At 40.3% G+C, this 23,396-nt stretch overlaps 1 protein-coding gene across 1 annotated transcript in view; it reads right to left on the reverse strand.

Annotated features, from left to right (window-relative positions):
• The window catches only part of ADCY1 (adenylate cyclase 1), a 222,860-nt gene that overhangs the window by 123,566 nt on the left and 75,898 nt on the right, over window positions 1-23,396 (reverse strand). The window contains exon 2 of the mRNA XM_037889968.2: window positions 19,013-19,162. Coding sequence (XP_037745896.1) covers window positions 19,013-19,162 — 150 coding nt within the window. The remainder of the gene's footprint in view (window positions 1-19,012; window positions 19,163-23,396) is intronic.

Consider the following 23,396-nt stretch of genomic DNA (forward strand, 5'->3'; position numbering starts at 1 on the left):
AATGCAGGCTGCACCACCTTACAGATGATTACCTGTGTTAACAATAAAGGTACACATCTGAGCTGGAATTCAATTGGCTATAACAAGAAAGTATGTTTTAAAATATTTTTTTCATGGTAAATTTTATTTTCACAAAAATTAGAGGCATTGCCAAAACATGTCATTAGCAATCACACAACAGCCACAAAACCGTTACACAAACAAGGTTAGTTGCCTAGAACTGATTGAATGAATAAAGTCCAATTACAGTACATCCTTGGAAAGAGGACAGACATTGGTGAGCTTCCAGGCCAAGGAGGGAGGTAGCAAGAAGGGTTGGGTAGCAGAAAAATTAAAAGGGAGGCTGGCAACTATAAGAAATTATAATTTTCTAGAGAATAACACAGCCAAAAAAAACCAAACAAACATACCCAGAGATGCCATCAAAAAGTTTGTCTTAAAAAACACTAGAAAAGCCCATTTCCTTTTGGCCAAAATTTTAGATCCTTCAAGCAACATGGTATTGAATTCCAGATTAACTGAGTAAGGACTGGTTAAGAAACCCAGAATTTGGACCTGTATGAATGAAAAAATAGTCCAAGCTATGCAGAAACATGATCAGGTTTAGGAAACAGCATTGTCTGGATCTCCATTAAGTGAGCCCCACTGTGTTGCATCTTCATTTGCCCAGAGAGGGCGACAAAAAAGACCCACACAAGAGAAAAGAAAATGAGATCAGCATGGCTGCATAGAAAACTGAATGGGAACAAGAGACAGAATAGCAAGCAACATTTGTGTTGACATTCCTGCTCGAGCAGCTGCTGCCATTGAGGATGACAGAAAAAAGTGAAACAGGTAGAAGAACAGGGAGCACCAACCTATTTGTAACAACTTTGACAAGGAAAAACCACACACATTGCAGGCCTCCTTTTTAGTGACAAGCAGCCTTGTCTCCCATAAATCGTCAGGATCTCTAGCGTATTATCATATTGGAGCCAAACAAAAGAGACTCAGCCAGTACACAGAAAAATATAAAGACATATCTGGCTCTCTTGCTGACCTTTGGAACTCTTTAAACATACCCCAACACTACAGTGTAGCTGGACACGGCAAAGAGGATAAATTCTGGTCTCATTGAAGACAATGGCAAAACTCCACTGACTTCAATGGGACCATGATTTCAGCCAGAGTATTTGTATTCTGTATTCAGTCTTCCACAAACATTAATGGGATTTAAAGTCTGTTCATACCCTGCAAAAATGACTCTCTCAGGATAACATTAAAGGGTTCCATGTTTATGGTCTATCCAAAAAGATGACCCAATCTGGCACTCCTGGCACAAAATCTCACTTAGGCCAAGGAATGGCAGAATAGGCTACAAATATCCTCCATTAACAATGTTGCATTAGGTTTGTATTTTAATTGCCATCTTACAAACTCAACCTGGAATCTGGCAATGTCAAGCTGGGCTCTTTCTGCCTAATGTCTCAACATTAATGAAAATTTCTGTGCATGCAATTTAGTTAATTCTAATGATAATGTCTGAATCAGAATAGAATCCAGAGTTCACTGTCTCGCAGCTATATTGGTTCCGCATTGCTAAGAGAAGTAGTAAAAATATTTTTCTTACTAAAGTCAGCAGATATGACTCAGAATATACATGGTAAACAAAGTAGGAAATAGCAATTTTTATGTTGCCACTATTCTGACCAATAGAACACTAACTTTAAGCACACAAAAGGAAAAGATATATAAAAGATCGCCATACAATAAGGTCTATTGCATTGCTTTTGTCTAATCTGGACATTAGCAAAAAAAAAAATTCTCTCAAAATAACTGCCCCAAAAACCTCAAACTGTACCTTTTTTTTTTTTTTTTTGGTTTATAGTCTTTATATTCTAGCCACACAATAAATTTCACTAATATAATGGATAAATTCAGACAGTATACACAGAATATATGTATTTGGAATGCACAGTCTGTCTTCGTCTTCTTCTCCTTGCTGCTCTGATAATGTGTCATTGTAACCATAAGTATGGTATTGTTCAGACAAACAATTCCATTGCCATAACAGATATGAGGAGAGCAAAATAGTATTTTGTTTTGCACACTGTTCAACATAGATTGAGAATACAAACTCTCACATCTTTAGTAAGTTATTGAATATGGTGACTTCCTACTCTGCTTGCACCAAAACAGACATTTCAAATGAATGAAATTGATGGCAAAACTCCCATTAACTTCAAAATGGACAGGATTTCACTCAAATGTATTTTTGGAATGACCAGGACAGGGCGGTGTTATTGCATTAGGAAAATCTTTAATATTTGAGTACATTGGAACTATAACTTTCATCTCCTGCATATTTGTATTTCCAAACTTAATTTGCCATTAACATAATTTTTTTTTACTTTATTACTTAAAAACGGAAATGGTTTATATAACCCCTTACATGTTGTACAGTACAAAGAATATATCTTACCATGTTCAGCTAATACTGAATTATGGTAATTTGTATTACTTCTTATTAACCTATATTAAATTTACAAAATAAATTCATTTAAAAAACTGAACTTTAACTCACCCCAAAAAAGCCATGATGTATACTTGCCACATACACAGTCAAGGAAAGATTTCAACTTTCCTTGATTCTGTGATATTAGACTTTTGGAGATTCTAGATCAGGGAATTTATAGCTATTCAACAGCCTGAAATCAGCCATCCTTATGTCAGGCCTCTTGAACCCAGTCAAACTTAACTCACTTGCATTCTTGACTGAATGACATATTTAACTCAGATGTTTTTATGTAAACGTATTTTTCCAAACGTTCAATACTTTCTCAAACAAATTCCTTCTAAAGTTTCTGTGCTGATTTATAACACTTTAGGCAGCCCCCAAACAATAGCTTCCAACACAATATAAGATGCTATTATTTTTCTATGAAATTATTTGTATCAGTGTCCATATAGGGTATGGCTGTGACACATTTTTGAATCTTTTCAGCAATCTGTAAATCACTTATGAAACCAAACTCTCATCAGAACACCAGCCTCAAAACAGCAAATTCCATAATGTTCTTGGCCAACATAAGGAGAGTGGTCACTTTGGATAGGCTATTACCAGCAGGAGAGTGAGTTTGTGTGTGTGGTTTTTGGAGGGGGGTGAGGGGGTGAGAGAACCTGGATTTCTGCAGGAAATGGCCCACCTTGATTATCATACACATTGTGAAGACAGTAGTCACTTTGGATGGGCTATTACCAGCAAGAGAGAGAGTTTGTCTGTGGGGGGGCGGAGGGTGAGAAAACCTGGATTTGTGCTGGAAATGGCCCAACTTGATGATCACTTTAGATAAGCTATTACCAGCAGGAGAGTGGGGTGGGAGGAGGTATTGTTTCATGGTGTCTGTGTATATAATGTCTTCTGCAATTTCCACAGTATGCATCCGAAGAAGTGAGCTGTAGCTCACGAAAGCTCATGCTCAAATAAATTGGTTAGTCTCTAAGGTGCCACAAGTCCTCCTTTTCTTTTTGCGAATACAGACTAACACGGCTGTTACTCTGAAACCTCTCCCTTCTGTTGCACACTGCGCTGTGCAATGATTGGTTACAACTGTCTACCCACAAACTGGCTGCTTTTCCATTTAGGCTCTTCATTTAAACTAATCTATTTCTAGTGCACCCATGAATTCATAAAATACTATGAAATCTAGGTGCCAGTAGAACAATTAATAGTAGCAGAAACATCACGGTCCGAACATGGACCACCTTAGCTGCCCCTCACTATGTCAGGACATATTTTTAAGGATCATCAAAGGAGAAAAATATATTTAAGAAAAGGGAAATCTCATTTGATAGTTTTGTAGATTACTTTATCAAGAGAGGAAGTGTCCTTCATTATGCTCTAAAAAAGGTAAGACAAACTGATCTTCAAGATTGGTAAGTATGTCCCACAACCAAAGGCCTTCTATCTAGATTGGCCTTTCCCCACCTCTACAGAGTTTCACCTTGGGCCCCATTAGCAAAAATATCCCTGTGCTGTGGTGGTATTGTATATATCTCCAGTAGAATCCAGATACAGCATTCAGTTATAGTGAAACACTACTTAGAGGTAGAGTGAATTGCTGCAGTGCATTGCAAAAAACTTTCAGACCTCTTATATAGCCCTCATTATGAGAGCATATAATGCATAACAATCTTATTGCAGCAGCTACCTGCTGGGATTAAAAAAATATATGGTTTTCTTGACACCTTCACAATTGCTAGAGTCCCTTGCATTTTCAGGAGGTAGAAACAGCTTGCATCACATCCACAGTGAAGGAACAGGAATATTTTACTCGTCTTTCTCCTGCTGTAGTAAAACTCTTTATGTTGACAATTTGAGGGGAGAAGTTAATAGATATGTAGATTTTAAGGCATGAAGGGACCACTGGGAGTCTCACCTCCTGCATAATACGGGTCATAGAACCTCACTCCGTAATTTCTGCCTCAAGCCCATAACTTCTGTTTGAGTTCTAGATGTAGTGAGTTATTTCACTATAAGGTTCCATCACAGGTTTTATTTATTTATTTATTTTAGAAAAAAAGGCACAAATCTTACCACTTGCTACACAATAAGTGCCTGCATAAGTTGCATGCCTGCATCAGTTTTAAGATGAGCAGCGGGCTCTCTGACACCCCCACACTATATTGCATAGCTATTTTAACTCATTCTAGAGCTAAACTACTATAATGCCCTTACAGTAACTTTATGTAAACTTTACTGAGAGAGTCAAGATAGGTGAGGCAATATATTTTATTACAACAGCTATGTGTGTGAAACCAATCACTACCCTCTTGAATGAGCTCACACACAGAAAAGTGATAAAAAAAACAAAGGCACCCCATCATCCATGGGTGAAAACTTTCACAAAGTGATCGCTCCATATCTGACCTCTAAGTCCTCATTCCCAAAGGAAACCTGCACAGCACATTTATAAGATAAGTCTGGGAACTTAAATGCATAACTGTGCTGGACACTAAAAGCCAGAGATACTAGTTTTATGGCCCATTACAACAATTTGCAACACACCCTGTTGCCTGCTAACGTTTAATTGCCCACTTCATTTTAAGTGATAGCCTAGAGCATATGTGAACCCCTTATGCTTAACAATCTGTCCCCACTTGTATTTAGCTTAGACACTCTGGTTGCCCTCTCCAAACCTGAAGAAAAGCTCTGTGAAGCTTGAAAGGCTGTCCTTTCCACCAACAGAAGTTGGTCCAATAAAAGACATTACCTCACCTATCTCGTCTCTCATATATCCTGGGCCAACATGGCAACAGTACAGTGCAAACAACCATGTGAAGTTTACTATCATTCATTCCTGTAGGTTGTAAAACAAAGGCAGAAGACTTCATTTATACATTATTTTAAATTAAATTATGTTGTGAGCATAGTGTTATTGTTAGGTATTCCCTAAATAGTGTTAGAGGAAAGAACTACTATATTAAGATGACTTTGCTATTTTTTAAAAAAATGGCCACTAGATGGCAATGTTTCAGAGCATTACTGTAATGTCTCAAAAGTTATGATAATTTGTTAGTGCTTTATTATTGAAATCATAATTGCTGAAGATCATTAGTGATGCTGTACTGCAACGCATGGGTTGCGAATATCAGAGAATATCACTGCAGTGTTATGCTAGAAGATGATCAGTTGTTAAAATGCAGATTTTACATCTAGCAGTTGATTTGTCATTTGAAGCTACCAGACGTAAATCTGACAATCAGGCTAAATGATAGCAGCATCAGCCTCGCACAATCCTTCTTAGCACTCTCCAGGGACACATTCCCACACCACTGAAACCTAATTGACAATGGCCTATAAAATGATCAGGGGCCTATCCCAAAGCAGGTGTACTTTAGATGCAAGAGCAGTCCCCTCCTTAGGCCTGGTAGGGTAGAGAACATTCTACGCACAAAGCATTGTTGATATGTAAGAGGCAGCTGTGGAGATTGTTCTGATGAATTTCTGACCTCATAATAGCATCTTCTGGTTCAATTTCTAGGGGTAAAACCCAACTTTTTCGTGAGTCTACTGTTTTGTAACACATTACTAGCCCACAGAAACCTAAGCTGCAAGTTCAATGTCAATAAGAGGATCAGAGATGTGTTGACAGGAAAGAGAAGAATCTTTCCTAAGTTCACAGAGAGCCCCCTCTTGGAAACAAACAATATGAAATGAAACTAGATTTACATAGCCAGCCAGCTAGTGACATTACACAGAAAATGACATTGTTTGCCCCAGCCTCTCTGACACGGTAATGGCAGTAAAGAAATCTAGCAGGAGCTATACACAGAGCGAGTCATTTGTACTGAAATTCTATTCATAATGAGATGGAATGAAAGCCCCACTTGATTGCATTTCAGTGCACTTTTACTCCGTTGAGTCCAAGTTTCTCTCTGCTACAAATTGGTGCCATCCTGATAATCTCCTTGAAATGACGCAATCACCACTTACCAGCTCGGTGTGGAATGCTGTATTTCACCTCCCTTTCCTCCTCTGTTCCCAGAGAGAAGAGGCAAATGGGAGGAAGAAAAAAGAAAGCACAACTAAGCAGCAAGGAGCGTGGGAGAAGAGAGGCTGTTAATATTTCTACAGTGGCTACCAATAGAGAATGCAAAGGAAATGGAACAACATAACTGCAGCTGTTTCCTACTACAGATTAAGATAAGGTCTTCTTTCCCCACAAACCTATCAGTGCCATATTATCTACAAAAAGTGAATTGAGTTCCTACTATTGCTACTGGGATGAGGAAGAAAAGCACTTTTACCCTCTCCCTGTTATACAGAAAACCCTGCTTATATTGATGGGAGAGCTTTCAGACAAGAAAAAGACATTTCACAGTAGGAGGGTTTCACTGTTCCTGTTTTATGGCAACGGAGAACTTCAGCCAAATTAGAGAGAGGTGAAACTGTCCATCCAGGGAGTAGTGCCCTGGGACGAGAGGAGTTATCATAAGATAGATCATCTTACCAGACGTTGTATGTCAGGGCCCTGACAAAGTCCTTCAACACCAACACTAGGATGTTCAATAATTATGGAAACAATGTTACTTAAATTCTGCATTCTCATACAGTCCTTATATCAGTGTTCTCCTCCCAAGGACAGAATGACTGAGGCAATGTGGTAAGCCTTCACATTTACCACAAACTGTTCATGTCAGTCTTGTTCATGTCATTGTTCAGTAAACATTTTACTTTATTCGAAGAGTTTGAGGCTCATCACAGACTAGGGGTATCGATGATATCAGCTGTTCAGAGAAATACCTGGGAAGCGTAGAAAGCCCTTTCGAGGTGAGGGTTCAAACTCATTTGAGGTTGGGGCTGACATACTCTATCAGTAAATGTTTGTTAGAAGTTGTTAAATTAAAAGTGTGAAAATGTATACTAATTAAGAAGTTATTGTCTTACAGTCCCCACATGAAGGGCCACACTCCTTCCTTTTTTTGCTTGTATGTAACTCCTATCAGCTCGAGTGGGAAGCACATGTGTAAGTCCCTGAGGTACTGTAAGGCACTCACATACTCTGCTAATGTGTGTATATGTGTTTGTGGGGGGAGGGTCACATAAGTACCTAAGATACATAAATACCACCCACTTACATAACTCCAAATCTTCATGTTTGTGTTCTCTATGGCAAACTAAGAATATTCTGTCCTTCTAGTCCCACTGAATCAATGGTAAAACTCTCAGTGAGTTTAATAGAAGGAGGATTAGACTCACCGAGTTTGTGTTTGCATTTTAGATTAATTATCCAGCCATACCATCCGTGCTGTCCAAATCCCGCTACACGTGCTAAACAGATGTAGAAAAACAAGTGAGATATTAAAAGCACAGCTTGAAAAGCTGCTTTACTTTACACAAGGCTGGTCTCGTTCAAATAAATAAATGAAACCATCAGAAGGAACATGGCTAAGGTGCTACCATAATTCTTAATCAGGCAAGTACGTGGAGATATGTGTGCAAGTGGCTGTTATACACTGAAGCGCTCCATCGTCATGGCGTTGTAAATCTGAACCTCACTTGATAATCGCAGCATTCTATTGTCATTATGAAATTGACAATAATACTGTCATTGGGATCCTCTCTTATTGCTGCTGCTAAGATGATGGCATTATAAACGGCATCTTCACCGACACTGCTCATTTTCAAGAGAAATGGTAAAGCAGATGGCACTTCACAAATAGTGCAGCTCAGAACAGAGAAGTTTCCTTTCTTGCTGAAGGATCTCTTGATTTCTAACCTTGAACCGTGCCTTTGTTGTTAGTCACACCAAGCTAACATTAAACCGCAAGTAAATATTCTTAGTCCTCTCTCAGGGAGCGATAAGTCCTTCATGCATATGATATCTCCACCATCTGGGACAACTGCTATAACTTTCTATATCTATCTGAATGCTAAGAATTATCATACATGGAGACAATAAAATATTAATGTGAGTTAGGGGAGGGTAAAGGAGGCAGGGGAAAAATCAGACTTCACCTCTGCAGGTTAAAATAAATAAACACATATTTAGAGGCGAGGCACCCCACTACAACACATCACAGGATAGAAGAAATTGTTTTGATAATTCTGTCCAAATGTACAGAAAGAAAATAAGTATGTATGAAAACCTTGATCTATAGATTCTTAATAGTGGTAGTGCAAGTGGGCACGCCATAGGAAGATTTACCTTTAGCTCAACAGAGAGCAGCATTGTGACTGATTGTGCTACAACTGATCTAGACGTCAGGAACATAAAAAGTACACTAGACTCCTAGTTTTGAAAATCTTGATCTTAAAGTTAGGCTCCTAAATCAATATTTAGGAGCCCAAATAAGTGGTCAGATTTTCAAAAGTGTTGAGCACCCAGCAACTCCTTATTGAAAAATCTTGGTCTAATAGTCAAACCACAAGAACACTTATACCTATGCAAAAAGAATCTCATTGCATATCAGAAAACCAGAAAATCTCTCGAGACTACCCAAAAACCAATCTGGGGATCAAATTTAGGAGTAAAACCATAAATAACACAAGGCACAGAAAACCAACTGATATGTTTCTGAACAAATTATACAGATCTAGCAACACTTGTCACTGGCTATTTGTCCATGTTATCTCTACAGTGGAAAGCAAAGCAATCCTAACCATGCAATCTGCCAAAAAAATTAAAAAATGGATTGCAACTTAAAGAGAAAGAAAAAGGAAGGAAAAAAGCCTGGAATAAACAAAGGAAGCTGTGAGGGAACTCACCAGTTTTAAGCAAACAGATTCACTTGATGCTAATCTACACTTACCATGTACAATAGAGATTTTCCAATCAATACTAAGACAGAAAAAGGAATGAGACCACATAGGAAAATGAGCACAAGTCAAAGATGTACTAGATACCTGTTTCTTCTGTGAAATCTGAAGGAATTTGGAAATCTGAACGAAATAAAAAAATATCCCCCACTCCAAAATGATAAAATCCAAACAAAATACTCCCATAACAACAACAGCATACAAAATACATTATATTACAAGAAAAGGGGACAAGTTACTACATTGTCTGGTATCTTTCTACCAGCAGAGGTGTAGTCTGCTAGCTTAGGACACATGCAGCTCTCTAGTAGGGCAAAACATACGTTTGCTGTCCTATTTTAGATCCAAAACAAAGCACACCTGCCATTACACACATAGCTTGCTGAATTAAGGGTAGGATTCATTTCCTGCAAAGCCCTGTTATAATGCATGAAACACAAGTAGGGCCCGATCTTCAACTGCTGTAAATTGATGTTGCCCTACTGGACTCTGTGGAGCTATACCAATTTACAGCACCTGAAGACAGCCCATGATATTTTAAAGACAGAGATGAGAACATAAGTTAACTTGCACTAAAGAGCTGGTTGGCTTTCAAGATGCACTTATGGGTGAACACATTTGTAGGGACGTCAGTGAGGGGGAGGAAGATTTGATTTAGAAACATGCAGGAGATACAGCCCTATAAGAGTATTCAGGATATCAGTCTTCTACTGCTGAAATAAGAACAGTCCAAGCCACACATTCATAAGGATGTACTATTTTGCACAATGGTTTGTTAGTGCCTCCCCCCAGGCAACTAACTGAAACACACTACAAATGCTTCATTGACTTGAAACTGTCTCCCTGTATTTCCATCCTACAAAGAACCCAGATCACATCCATGAACATGTGAGAATGCACACACAAGGTTACATTAGAAAACAGCGCTTTAGACTTAAAAGCCAACCTTCACAAAATGCCTTCTCAAGTATCTGTTTTCTTATTTAACTTCAGTGACATATGTTCTTACTTTCTGGAGTTCTGATGCATGATTATTTTCTCTAACGTGTGTGACACAAGATGTTATCTGCTGAAAGCAATATAGTAGCCTATCCTTAACTATGTAACAACAAGCTTTATATCCTGGATCCACAAAGGTACTTAGGTGCTTAAGTCCTGTTTTTAGATGCCACTGAGATCCACAAAACTCCTATCTGGCTACCATCGACCCCTGTAGACACCTAATCACTGGGTGATGGGATGTCCCTCAATCTCACCTATTGAAGTGGTTCCACTTTAATCAAATAATTGAATAATTAAATATTAATTGGTCCAGAAAACAAGTGAGAATGACTCTATAGCCCAGTGGTTAGGGTATTCACCTGGGAGGTGGAAGATCTCTGTTCAAATCCCTTCCCCATATCAGGCAGAACTGGTGGTTTCCCACATTCCAGGTGAGTGCTGTAACCACTAGGCTAAATGTTATAAGGAAGGTCCTCCTCCCCTTCCCTCTACTTTGTGAATTTAGGTGGCCTCTGAGCACGCCCACTGGATTGGATCCCACCTGCAACGTAGGCAGAGAAGCACCTATCATCCCCTGGTTTGTGGATCACTAGAAGAGACAGGTACCTTCCTACAGCATGGACTTAGGTGCCTATCTCCATGAGAGGATAACATACCCCTCTCATCGGCATCTCTAAGTGGCTAGTTTAGGTGGCTTTCCACCTAGCATGCTGGCTTTATGGATCACATTCTAAGGCGCCTATCTCTCGCCGTTCACTGTATAGGAGCCTAGATGCCTGATTCAGACTTTGTGAATCACAGCGTTGTTCCTGTGACTTTCTACGTGTCTAAAAGTTAGGGGTTGCAATGCTCAGCGTTCTGTATTATATGCCTAGTAAGGAATCTATTTGTCAAAAAACATTTCCTGAATCATACTGGCTGACAGGTATTTTGAAATAAATTACCAAAATAATTGAAACTGACGTGATTATATTGTGTCATTTTGACATAAAATATGCAACATTTTGCTGAATTTTAAGATTGGGAACAGGAGCTGTGACGTGGTGCTCAGCACCAGGCCCCATCCAGCCCAAGAGCTCCGGGGGTGAGCGAGGGGTGCTGTCTAGGGTCTGGGGGGAGGAGGGGGAAGAGTGGGAAAAGGGAGGGCAGATGCTGCTGCTGCTGCTGCTGGGGAAGCATTGAAACAGTAGTGGCCTCCTATGTGCCTATCAAGGAGAAGGTGATTGGGGGTATCATATTCCCCGCTCCAACAAAAAGTGACTGATAATTCTCCAACTTCTTGTTAACCGAGATGATCCAAACCCAAGCACCCTCCCACCCCGGTGCCACCCACCGTGATGGTGATCACTGAATCCCCCGTAGCTGCTGAAGTTTCAACAGTTTTTAGAATGCTACAAAATGGAAAATTTTAATTTAACTGTTTTTGTTCATCTCTTCAACCTACCATGAATGAGCAAAGATTCCATTAGGATAATTAAGAGCTCATTTCATTTTAGTTGCCTTAAATATTTCGACACATCTATGAGAAAGATATACTGGAATGAGGAATAGTTCAAAACCTCTCTCCTACATTATATCAATTATTAATAACTCGAGCCTGCCCTATGCAACTCGGAAGAAGTTAATAGAGACATTAGCTTAACTGAGACTTGTGCCTGGGAACCAGGGTTCGTGTACTGTATTTTATAGGCTTTAAAATCAGTTTACTTGGCATAGCTCTGAGACCTTGTGCCAGATAATGGAAATGGCTGAAAGCTGATTTTGTTGTTTAAATGTCAGTGTGCTATTGGGGTGGAATTAAACTGTAAGTGCACGGGTTGAAGTTCCTGATATGACAGCAGGTCTGAATAATGTTCTTTTATGAATTTCTTTGGTTTTCTGTATTTTAATATGATATAATGAGGTTATAATTATTCTTTAATTTATAAAAATTCTTATAATGTAAGTACAATTATAATACAATTAAAGTGCATAGATAATACAGTTTACAGACCTATACTCTGCAAGATGCCTTGGGTGTTGTTTTTGTTTTGTTTTGCGCTTCTAGATACCAATGCTATATGAAAACCCCACCTTCTGCTATTAGACACATTCAGCTAATTGAGACATTTCTCTGCCTAACAACAGGTCCTCAGAGACCAAATTCTATTGTAAAATGAATGCCAGTATTAATTCAGCCACATGCACCTTCCTCTGCAGGTTGCAGAGAGCAGCAAAATGGGGTACGATAGCCAAACCTGCAGACGGAGGGAGCAGCAACCTAAGGCCCCACTCCTGCAAACACTTACACACATGCTTAACTTTAGTACCATGAGTAGCCTTAGGATTCACTTGGATTTACCTGGTACTTAAAGTTAAGCATGTGCATAAGGGATGGATTACATAGGAGTGGGGCCTAAGGGATCTTTGTAATTACTGCTGTGTTGACCAGCAATCACTCCCCCTCTACACCTTCTACTTTGGAAAGGGGACTATTAGGGTTATCTGTTCTGACATCCTGCATAAAACGGACCACTGAACCTCACCCAATGATGCCTGCATCAAGTCCATAATTACTGGTTGATCTAGACTCAAAGTATAGCTTTTAGACACAGAGTGTTTTACTTTTTTTGGAGGGAGGATTGTACTGTGTACGTCTCAGTGGTATATTTAGGCTTCGATTCTGCAGGGCCATGTATACAATGTTGCAATTATAAATTCAAGTCACAAAGCGCTAAGAAGGACAGGAAGTGTCGGGGAAACCAATTATCCATTAACTAGAGCACAGCTGGCAAGTTACGCCTGCCTAACTGCAAGAGTAAGGCATAAGGGAAACAAAAAGCTGATCCCTTACTAGCAGGATTCAGAACATAGCCCAATCCTGCAAACTCTTTTATATATGTACAGTTGTATGCACATGAATCATCCCCTTCCACTCAGTAGGAACACTTACACGTGTAAAGTTACACTGAGGTGTGTTTGCAGGATCTGGGTTAATAAGTACTTTACCTTTCCTCAGACACACTCGCACTCCATCCGTACCAAACTTCATTTTTTAATCCTGTTCACTTGCAAGTTGATTGGTTCACACTTCTATTCCTTGCTGCGCTGAGTAACTTTTACTATTACTAAGGGCCTGTCAACAGGACAAGTCATTATGCAGCACATCGGGTGTGAATCTACCGTGTACCAGTTTGCCACACAGTAGTGTCATCCCATGTCGACACTGCCACAGCACATTGTAGCAGTGGCCATATGGGATGCTGTTACTGCATAGCAAACTGGTGCTCTATAGAGTCACACCCTGGCTTGCTGCACAGTAATCTGCTGTGCAGACACGTCTTAAGAGTCAAACCTGGACCTCTCCATAGCAAAGTAGAGACTTAACCCGAGACCACTAGGTAGGGCTAGAAATCTTTTTTAATACAATAGTCTACATGAATTAAACACAAAGGTGCAGTGGACACATGAAGGGGTTAAGAGGTATTATATAGAGTGGTGGGAGATTGTCACTAAACTAGAGAAAAATCCTGAGCCCGACTTACCCTCATTGACGTTAAAGACAAAACCCAATATGGTATTAGGACTGGTCCCTGAGATTCGGCAAAAAGTCAGACATTTTTCACCTTTTTGGGGGGAAGACAAAAAGGCACTTTTCACAGGTTGGTAATGCTGCAGAAAGTACATCATTTAGCTGGTGGAAGTGATGCACTTTCACCCTGGATCAAACTCAGGAATACGTCGCCCACTTCCCCCCCAAAAAATCACTGGCAAGTGAATACCCAGTGAACAAGTACTGCTAATATCACACAACCCTAACTAGGGGGTGGGGGGCTAGTTGTATCTTTACAGTCTGCCCATGGTAAGGAACACCAGGTAGCTGCCCCACCCCAAACGCAGACCAGGAAGGGAATTATTACTCACCAAGTCACAATTACCTCCTTGGTTCCCACTTTTTTCCAGTACCAGATTAGTATCGTGTCTGCACTGGCCAAGATTCCACTCACTCCCCACCAACCTGCAATGGAGGAGAAGTAGCAGCTCCAGAAAGCTGCTCTTCCCACTGTGTTGTGACTTCCAATGCAAGTAGCTCATGCAGTGTAGGGGAAGGGAGCGCCTTGCACACTAAGCAGGTGACAATCTCAACCTAAATTATTATTTTCTTTGTTTTCTTGTTTGAAGAGTAGAAAATATGGGTAAAACAGAGAGAAAAGAAAAATGGAGGTCTTTTGGTTGCAATTACACGTTCTGGGCACAAACCCTGCTCCTTTGGGAGTTTGGCCATTCATTTCAATAGGAGCAGGATGGAGCTCACAGTATTTACATTAAGCGGCTTGCTCTAGAAAGGATGGTATTGCTGCTGAGATTTATGAATAACGGGAGCAGCATGCTTTTCCCAAGAGGCTGATCACAGTTATTCTCTTATGCACACAGTCTCTCTTGGCCCAGAGCCTTGGATTCAGTGGTTGTTTTTGAACCTTAGCCTCCCATCTGGCAGCATAATGAATGCATGCTGCCATGCCAATGAGATAATTTATCTGTCTTAACTGCACGCAGCAAAAAGTTTAAAAAAAAAAATTAGCATTTACATCACTCTGCTTCAAATGCCTTCTTGCATGCTCCTAATATAAAGGGATGCTGACTTTCTGAACATGCGGTGTACAAAAAAAAGAGGGATCTTAGTGTTCCCCATTATAAACAAATTTACCACAGTTACCATGTGTAGCTGCTAAAGGAAATCCACAGAGGAGGAAATGTCCCTTGCAGATAGATACAGCTGCAGTCTCTGTCCTCACAAAGTCACCATTTTAAGTCTAAAAGATTGTGTGTGTTCAAAAGTCAACAGGGGTCTGCTTTTGCTGTTTCATTAATTACATGCGTAGAAACATCAGGGTTTAAACATTTTGGTTTGAAATTCTTAATGTAAAAAGGCTACAGTATTTGGGTCAGGGCATTTACATTAGAACAAAAACGGATTAAAAATATCAGTACTTTTCCTTTTTTACATTTAATATTTGTATTTCACCAAATGAAGTTACCAGGATGATTATACATGCCCAAGTAGTTCACTGATGTAATTTATCCCCACCTCTCCACTTTTCAACAGCCCTAGAGTTCTCAGTGGGACTAAATTGCATGATAAATAGGCCTCAGAGTGTTATCAACTGGAAACTTGTGCTACATTAGGCCATAATGGCCTGATAAGAGTATTGTAGCTTGTAATCAGGTCTTGGTGGGGTTTTGGAGGGAGGAGGATGGGGTTCCCCCCTCCCTGTTTTTTAGAAATGTTATTTAGTTTAACAGCAGGAGTAGAAGTCACCAAAAGTTGTTTGAAGGTACTGTATATTGGTAAATCAGTGCTTTTCACCACTGCATATTGTACTGCATAAAGGAATATCTGCCAATGTATTAAAGTGAAGAATGTAAGGTACTCAGTGTACTGGTGTACTTGCATATTGGATTAGAAAAATGTTTATCACGGGTATCTTACTTTAAAAATTGTGCAAAGTGCCTCTCTTTTGTCTGTTGTTTTTGGGGAGGCGTTTGCTTCTTTGCTTTTTTACAGATAGGTATCAAAGACACGTTTCAAATAACTAGAGATGGGCAAAACAAACAGTGCTTTGGTTTGAGAACACAGAAGTAGATTTTCAAAAGGCAGAAATAAAAGTTAGGTATCTAAGTCCCTCTGAATATCATTGTGACTTGGGTGCCTAAATGCCATGCACTTGGAAAATCTGCTCCCTTGTCAATTGGGTTTAATCATAACCAAAACAAAAAGAGTGATTTGAATGAAGGTTACTTTTTATCCAGACTCCCAAAGTTCAAAGGCAAGGAAGTCAGAGGTATCTATGTATGTGTTATATAAATACACATGCGCATGCACACGGTACATCTATCTATGGCTATGCAAGGAGTATGGGGAATGAACAGGGAGCACTGGAAGTATTAGTACATATGCTAAATTATGACTTAAGTAGCATCATCAAGACTTGGTGGGCTAAGTCTCATGACTGGAATATTGGTATAGAGTGGTATAGCTTTTTCAGGAAGGACAGGAAGGAAAAGAGGGAAGAGACATTATATTAACCAGCAAGAATACATACACTTGTTCTGAGGTCCAGAAACAGATGAGAGAAAGACCAGTTGAAAGTCTCTGGGTAAAGATAAAAGGGGAAATAAGGGTGGCATTATGGTAGGGGTCTACTATAAATCACCAAATCAGGAACAGGTATTTCTAGAACAATTTGTAAGCACCTAGAGGATAATTGGGTTATATGGAATAGCCAGCATGGATTTTTCAAGAGCAAATAATGTCAAACCAACTTAATTTCCTTCAGGGTTACTGGCCTAGAGGAAAGGGGGAAGGAGTAGACTTGATATACCTTGATTTTAGTAAGACTCTTGACACAGTTCCACATGATATTCTCATAAGCAAACTAGGAAAATGTGGTCTAGATGAAGTTACTATCAGATGGGTGGCACAAGTGGTTGAAAGACTGTACTCAAAGAGTTGTTATCAGTCGTTCACTGCCAAACTGGGAGGCCATATCTAGTGGGGTCTCACAGGGGCCATACTCTTCTAGCCATAGATGTACCATGTGGAGAATAGGATTAGAATTGAAAACGACTTTGGAAAAAAAAGGAGAATTGATCTGAAATCAATTAGATGAAATTCAATAAAAAGTGCAAAGTTCTTCACTTACGAAAGAACAATCAAATGCACAGCTACAAAATGGAGAATAACTGGCTAGATGGTAGTACTGCTGAGGGTTATAATGGACCACAAGTTGAATATGAATCAACAAAATGATGAATTTGCAAAAAGGCTAATATCATTCTGGGATGTATTAACAGCAGTGTCGAATGTAAGAGATGAGAGGTAATTGTCCCGCTCTACTTAGCAGTGGTAACACCTCAGCTGGAGTGCTGTGTCCAATTCTGGGCACCACGCTTTAGGAAAGATGTGGACAAATTGGAGAGAGTTCAGAGGAGAGAAACAAAAAATGACAAAAGGTTTAGAAAACCGGTCCTATGAGTAGGGCCCTACCAATTTTACGGCCATGAAAAATGCATCACAGACTGTGAAATAAGCCCTTCCTGGTGAAATCCGATCTCCCCCTGCTGCTAGGAGCACCCTGAACCTGATTACAGCCATTCTCGGACAGAGCTCAGACCCACCTCCACCTCCGGGAACCTCCTCTGGCTGCAGGAAGCTCCATGGTTGCTGCCTTCAGAGTCCAGCTTTGAAGGCAGCACAGACGTGAGGGTGGCAATCCCTTGATCCCCCTACAACAGGTTTGCGACCTCCCCACAATCCCCTTTTGGGTTGGGGCCCCAACGGTTACAACACTATGAAATTTCAGATTTAAACATCTGAAAACGTGAAATTTACCAATTTTAAAATCCTATGGCTGCGAAATTAACCATAATGGACCGTGAATTTGGTAGGGCCCTACTTATCAAGAACACACGTTAAAAAAAAAAAAAAGGCATGTTTAGTCCTAAGAAAAGAAGACTGACATAGGGCCTGATAACAAATCTTCAAATATGCGAAGGACTGTTATAAAGATGTTGGCGATCAGTTGTTCTCCATGTCCACTGAAAGAAGGACAAGTAGTAATTGGCTTAATCTGCAGCAAGAGATTATGTTTGATATTAGGAAACGCTTTCTAACTATAAGGGTAGTTAAGCTCTGGAATAGGCTTTCAAGGGACGCTGTGGAATCCCCAACATTGGAGGTTTTTCAGAACGGGTTGGGGAAACACCAGTCAGGGATGATCTAGGTGTACTTGACCTGCCTGAGCACAGGGGGTGGACTAGATGACCTCTCGAGGTCCCTTACAGCCCTGCATTTCTATGATCTATGGTCCCTGTTTTGGGCTGTGTTACAAAAGGAGATAGACAATTACAGGGTTGGGGGAAGACCTGATTTTGCAAAATCTCACCAGAGCGGATTTTGTTTCACAAAACCAAACCTAGGATCCAAACCACTCCTTGGTCTAAGTCCCATTTTATCCAACTACCCAAAGTTGTTTAAAGAAAAGGCTCTACATATTCGTCATAGACTGAACAGTGTACCACAACAAAGACCTGATCCAAACTCCACTGAAGTCAACAGAAAGACTGACTGCAGCCGGATTTGGATCAGGCCTCAAGTAAGTGATAATGAGTTTTGCTGCAGTGATTTTCCTTATCGTACCTTATTTCTATGTCAGCGTGGAAGGCTGACTGCTGTAGTTTTAAGTGAAATATACTAAAATCAGTATTATTTTTAAATGAGTGGAGGGATGGATTGTGGTCCAAACTGTTTTGCTGCAACACTGGAGTCTGTTCTCCCTGTAAAGTGTGTTTTTACCATAACGCTCATTAATATTAATAGGAGGTGCAGACATACACCTAGGCGAAGAGAGATTTGTACAGGATATCTAAAATCCACCTTACATTCCACATGCAAATAAAAATATGATTTCTATATAGTCTAAAATGTTACCTTTCTCCCCGGCCTAGAAATTTTCCATTTTGTTGCTTGAGCTAATGATAACTATGTGGATGCTCCTGCATGCTGTGTTTTTGTGGCAGATCAAGAGTAAAATGCAAAGCAGAGAAACTCCCCTGGCAATAAGGTAATTAAAGACCTTTCCTCATGAATTAGTCTCTCAACTTACAGTGCATGTATCTATAATGATACCAAAGAAAGAAGAGATAAAGCAAGAGTGCTTTTAAACTGACCTGTTTTTCATTTTCATCCTCCAGCTTTAGCCTGTCTTCTATGCAGTTCCTGGCCTGAAGGAACGCCTTTCTCTGAGCCCTTTCTGTCAAAATCCTCACAAAGATCCCATACAAATTTACACTGACAAACAGGATAGCATTGGCCATGAGCTGTAAGGGAAGAAGAAGAAGAAAAAAAAAAAGACAAAAATATTTTAATATGCAGATTTTTTTTCACATTACTACTCATGAATGAAAAAGTGAATATTTAAAATCCGGCCCTATAGACTACATTGGTGAAACACTTTCCTGTATTACAACAGTATAGAAGCAACGATACCAGCTGTCATGCATCTAGGCAGGCATAATCACAGTCTACAACTTTTAATTTGCTAAATGTACCTTCTCTTAAGGTGACCTGTGGCTTATTCTTATTTTTGTTCATCATTAGGTCTTTCATTAAGTCATTGGCAAATCTGTCTATATACCAATATGACCCTCACCACCATCACCTCACAAATCAATAACAGATTTTAGCCTCACAACATCGCTGTGAGGTAGGAAAGTATTATGCCAATTTTAAAAGATGGGGAACTGAGGCACAGAGAGATTAACTGAGTTGCTCACAATCACACAGGAAATCTGTGGTTGAACCAAGAATTGAACCCAGTTACACTAAGTCCCTCTTCAGTACCTCATGCACTAGGCTGTCTGGCCTGCATCTGTGCCGTTAGCAATCATATTGTGTGGTTTTGAACGTCTGTTCTAGAGATTATTGACATAATGATCCTGCAGTGCGCTGAGTGCCTCCTACAACATGCCGAGTGCCTTCAAATCCCATTGACCTTGGCAGGAGTTGAGGACACTCAGTGTGTTGTAAGAGGCACTCAGCAGGATCAGTCCCTACCAAAATACTGAAGACAGGAGGAAATGGACTAGCTAGACCAGGGGTCTCAAACTCAAATGACCACGAGGGCCACATGAAGATTAGTACATTGGCCCGAGGGCCGCACCACTGACCACCCCACCCCTGCTGCCCTGGTTCCGCCCCCACTCCACCCCTTCTGTGAGGCCCTGCCCCTGCCCTGCCTCTTCCCACCCCCTCCCTTCCGCCATTCCAATCCCTTCCCTGAAATCTCCTAGGAGGAGCAGCCAGGGCAACACACAGACCCCTGGGTCCCCCCTCCCCCAGGTCCCAGCCGCTTCCCAGTGTGGTGCGGGGGCAGGGAAGGCAGGCAGGGAGCCGGGCCGGAGCTGCTCTAGGTAAATGCTGAGGGGGGGGGCGGTGGGTGCGCGGGGGTGCCGCAGGGAGCTGGTGGGCCACAGAAAATAACCCCACGGGCCGCGTGTTTGAGACCCCTGAGCTAGACAGTATACAAATTTCACACTGAAAACTGCACTTCTACTAGGAAAGAATGGTAACAAAAATATGTGTTAATCCAAAACAAGGCCCTATTGTATGAAGTACAACCTTAGATTCATCCCATTGGGTCTTGAGCTGAATTAAGAAGTGACGCCCTGCTCTAGCAAAGCACTTAAGCATATCTGTAATTTTAAGGATATGAGTAATTCCATTCTACCCTAGTGAGAAACTTAAAGATGAACTGCAAAACACCATCACAACAGTCTGTGCCCCTACAGCTCCAGTTTTGTGTCTACAGGAGACCTCACTTTGCTACTGATTTCCTCCTTGGCTTTAAAATATTAAGTGCTGGCTTCCTTTTTCTTTGGAGCGATTGTCAAAATGACATTGCCCCAAGATCAGAACAGAAGTACTTACAGCCCCTTCTTGAGAGAGGAAGGAATGAAGCTGAGTCTTAGGTTGCCTTCTTTACACAGGCACAAGATTCTCTATGGCCTTGGGCAAGAAAATATATGGCCTCTCTCCCTCCATGTTCACATCTATAAAATGGTGATAAACATTTAATTATATATCCAGATCATGGGGATGAGTTACAGCACTTTGAAGATGAAAAAAATGTGAATGTTATTTAGAGATATAGAGGGCATAGAGAGATGTCTCTGTTCTCGTATTGTAATAGAAAGCTGTTCATGGTGTTATCAAATTTCAGCACAAATAAAAGCCATTGAAAATGTACAACAGAAACTTCAATGGAGCCTGATTTTTAGAGGCATGAATGGTGCCACTATCACCAAATGTCTACATTTTATCATACACTCTGCATGATCTAATGGTTGTGACTATTGCAATACCAGTGTGTTGTAAAGCTGATTTGTGCTGGTCCAATGGCCGTCAAGTCTGGAGGCAGCTATCAAAGACCATAGAATGAACAATCAGAACTACTATGGACAATGCAAATTGCATGACTTTGCTCAGAAGTGGTTCTAGCAACATGACTGTGTTATCAAATGGTGTCAAAACCTAATATTCTTCTTTGGATATTGATATTACAGTGAGATGGGAGCTGGATAATTGTTTTTAGATGGAATAAAAAAAGTTTATTCAATTTCTTGGCCTTCTATTAGAAGTAGTAAAAGAGCATATATTTTAACAATCTTTCAGCTGTTCCAGGGCTGTCATTATGATTTCACTCAAACTTTGGTGATCCTCTGGACCCTAAGCAACCAGTAGGTGGGTCGTTGCAATCATGCAGCCACTTTCAAACGCAGCAGTGTAAGTCATTTTCTGACAAAGTTTTGAGTAGTGCACGATAAAACAGAGGCTTAGCTGTAAGCGTTGGCCTGCAGGGAATCAGGAAAAGCGATAAAGCAAGTAAAAGTCACGGAATTAAGAATGTGAGAAAAGAAAGAAGGGTAGATTGTCTCCTGATATAATATTCTCTCCCTCCCCTCACAAGGACCTCTAACTTATTTATTTTTCTGACTGCAAATGGTATATATTTCTTTCACTGTTGATTTCTTGGAAGTATGCCATTTTGTGGTCCCAGTATACATACACTATCTGACAAATGATGTAGGAAAGGTTAGTAAGGTTTTCAGAATTAAAGCCAATAATGAAATGACTTTGCCAACTAGGTGGACTCAAGCAAGAGGTCAAAATTAGGCCAAGAGTCTTAAAAATGACTAGTGACTTTAGGTGTCTGAATTTCTGGGTGCCCCACTTGAGATACCTTAAAGGGTCCTAATTTTCAGAAAGTGCTGAGGGAAGTTTGAAAATTCAATGCTTTTAAAAGGTGTCTTGGGTTGGGCATCCAGAAATTGAAGCCTCAGAAAGAAAACCACTAGTGATGTCCAAAAGTCGTCGTTTAAATCCTTGCTCATAAGATGCTAAGCTGTTTGGGGAAGGGACAGTCTTTTTGTTCTGTGTTTGTACAGCGCCTAGCACAACACTGTCCTGGTCCATGACTAGGGCCCCTACCTTCTACAGTAATTCAAATAAATACATAATACCACCATCTAGTGTAATAAGTGGCATATATTCTGTGTAGTAGCAAAAAGGTGGTATTTTCTATTTGCTTAAAAAGAAACAATGCTTTTTGTTTACTTAATGTGACAATAAATTGCAAAGAAGCTTTTGGTTTTGCATGTTTTCTTAATACAGTAGACCCTCAGAGTTACGAACTGGCCAGTCAACCACACACCTCATTTGGAACCAGAAGCACATAATCAGGCAACAGCAGAGTCCTCTCTCTGCCCCCCCCAAAAAAACCCCAAAAAGAAATACAGTACAGTACTGCGTTAAATGTAAACTACTAAAAAAAATGAAGGGAAAGCAGCATTTTTCTTCTGCATAGTACAGTTTCAAAGCTCTATTAAGTCAATGTTCATTTGTAAACTTTTGAAAGAACCATAACGTTTTGTTCAGAGTTACGAACATTTCAGAGTTACGAACAACCTCCATTCCCAAGTGGTTCATAACTCTGTCGTTCTAATGTAAATAACTGATGCCGTTCATAACCAGGTTACCCACTAGCTGGAATAACAAGTTCCGCAGTAAATTCTTTCCTGAAAACCATTTTCTGTTTTTGATTGAAAAACCTTTGAGGTTTTGACAACCAGCCCTTCCCACTGGACTATAACCTGGTACATGACACAAACCTGAGAAATCACAAATGCTAAAATGGTTTCTTGATTACTCAAAGGGCCTCCTATGTAATGGCTCTAATAGGGAAGGATCTTAAAGTACACAGCTGGAATAGACTAAAAGTAAATGAGGGATGTAAATCACTGTGGAACAGTTTTTAAAACGAGAGCCCCAAATCAAATGAGATTTTGCTCTCTGAATGAGAAAGTCAAGGTTGTGATCTCATATAGGATTGAAGACTGATTTCAATGGCAGTTGCAGATGCTTGGCATTCTCTGGATGAGGCCTTAATTGCAAATATCAGTTACTTGAGTCACTCCCACAGTGGCACAGCTGTTCATGAGCTGTCACATTGTCCTGTGGGAGGTGGGGATGCAGCAGAATGGAATAGTGAGGGGT

Source organism: Chelonia mydas, chromosome 2, assembly GCF_015237465.2.
Source record: "Chelonia mydas isolate rCheMyd1 chromosome 2, rCheMyd1.pri.v2, whole genome shotgun sequence".
Taxonomy (NCBI): domain Eukaryota; kingdom Metazoa; phylum Chordata; order Testudines; family Cheloniidae; genus Chelonia; species Chelonia mydas.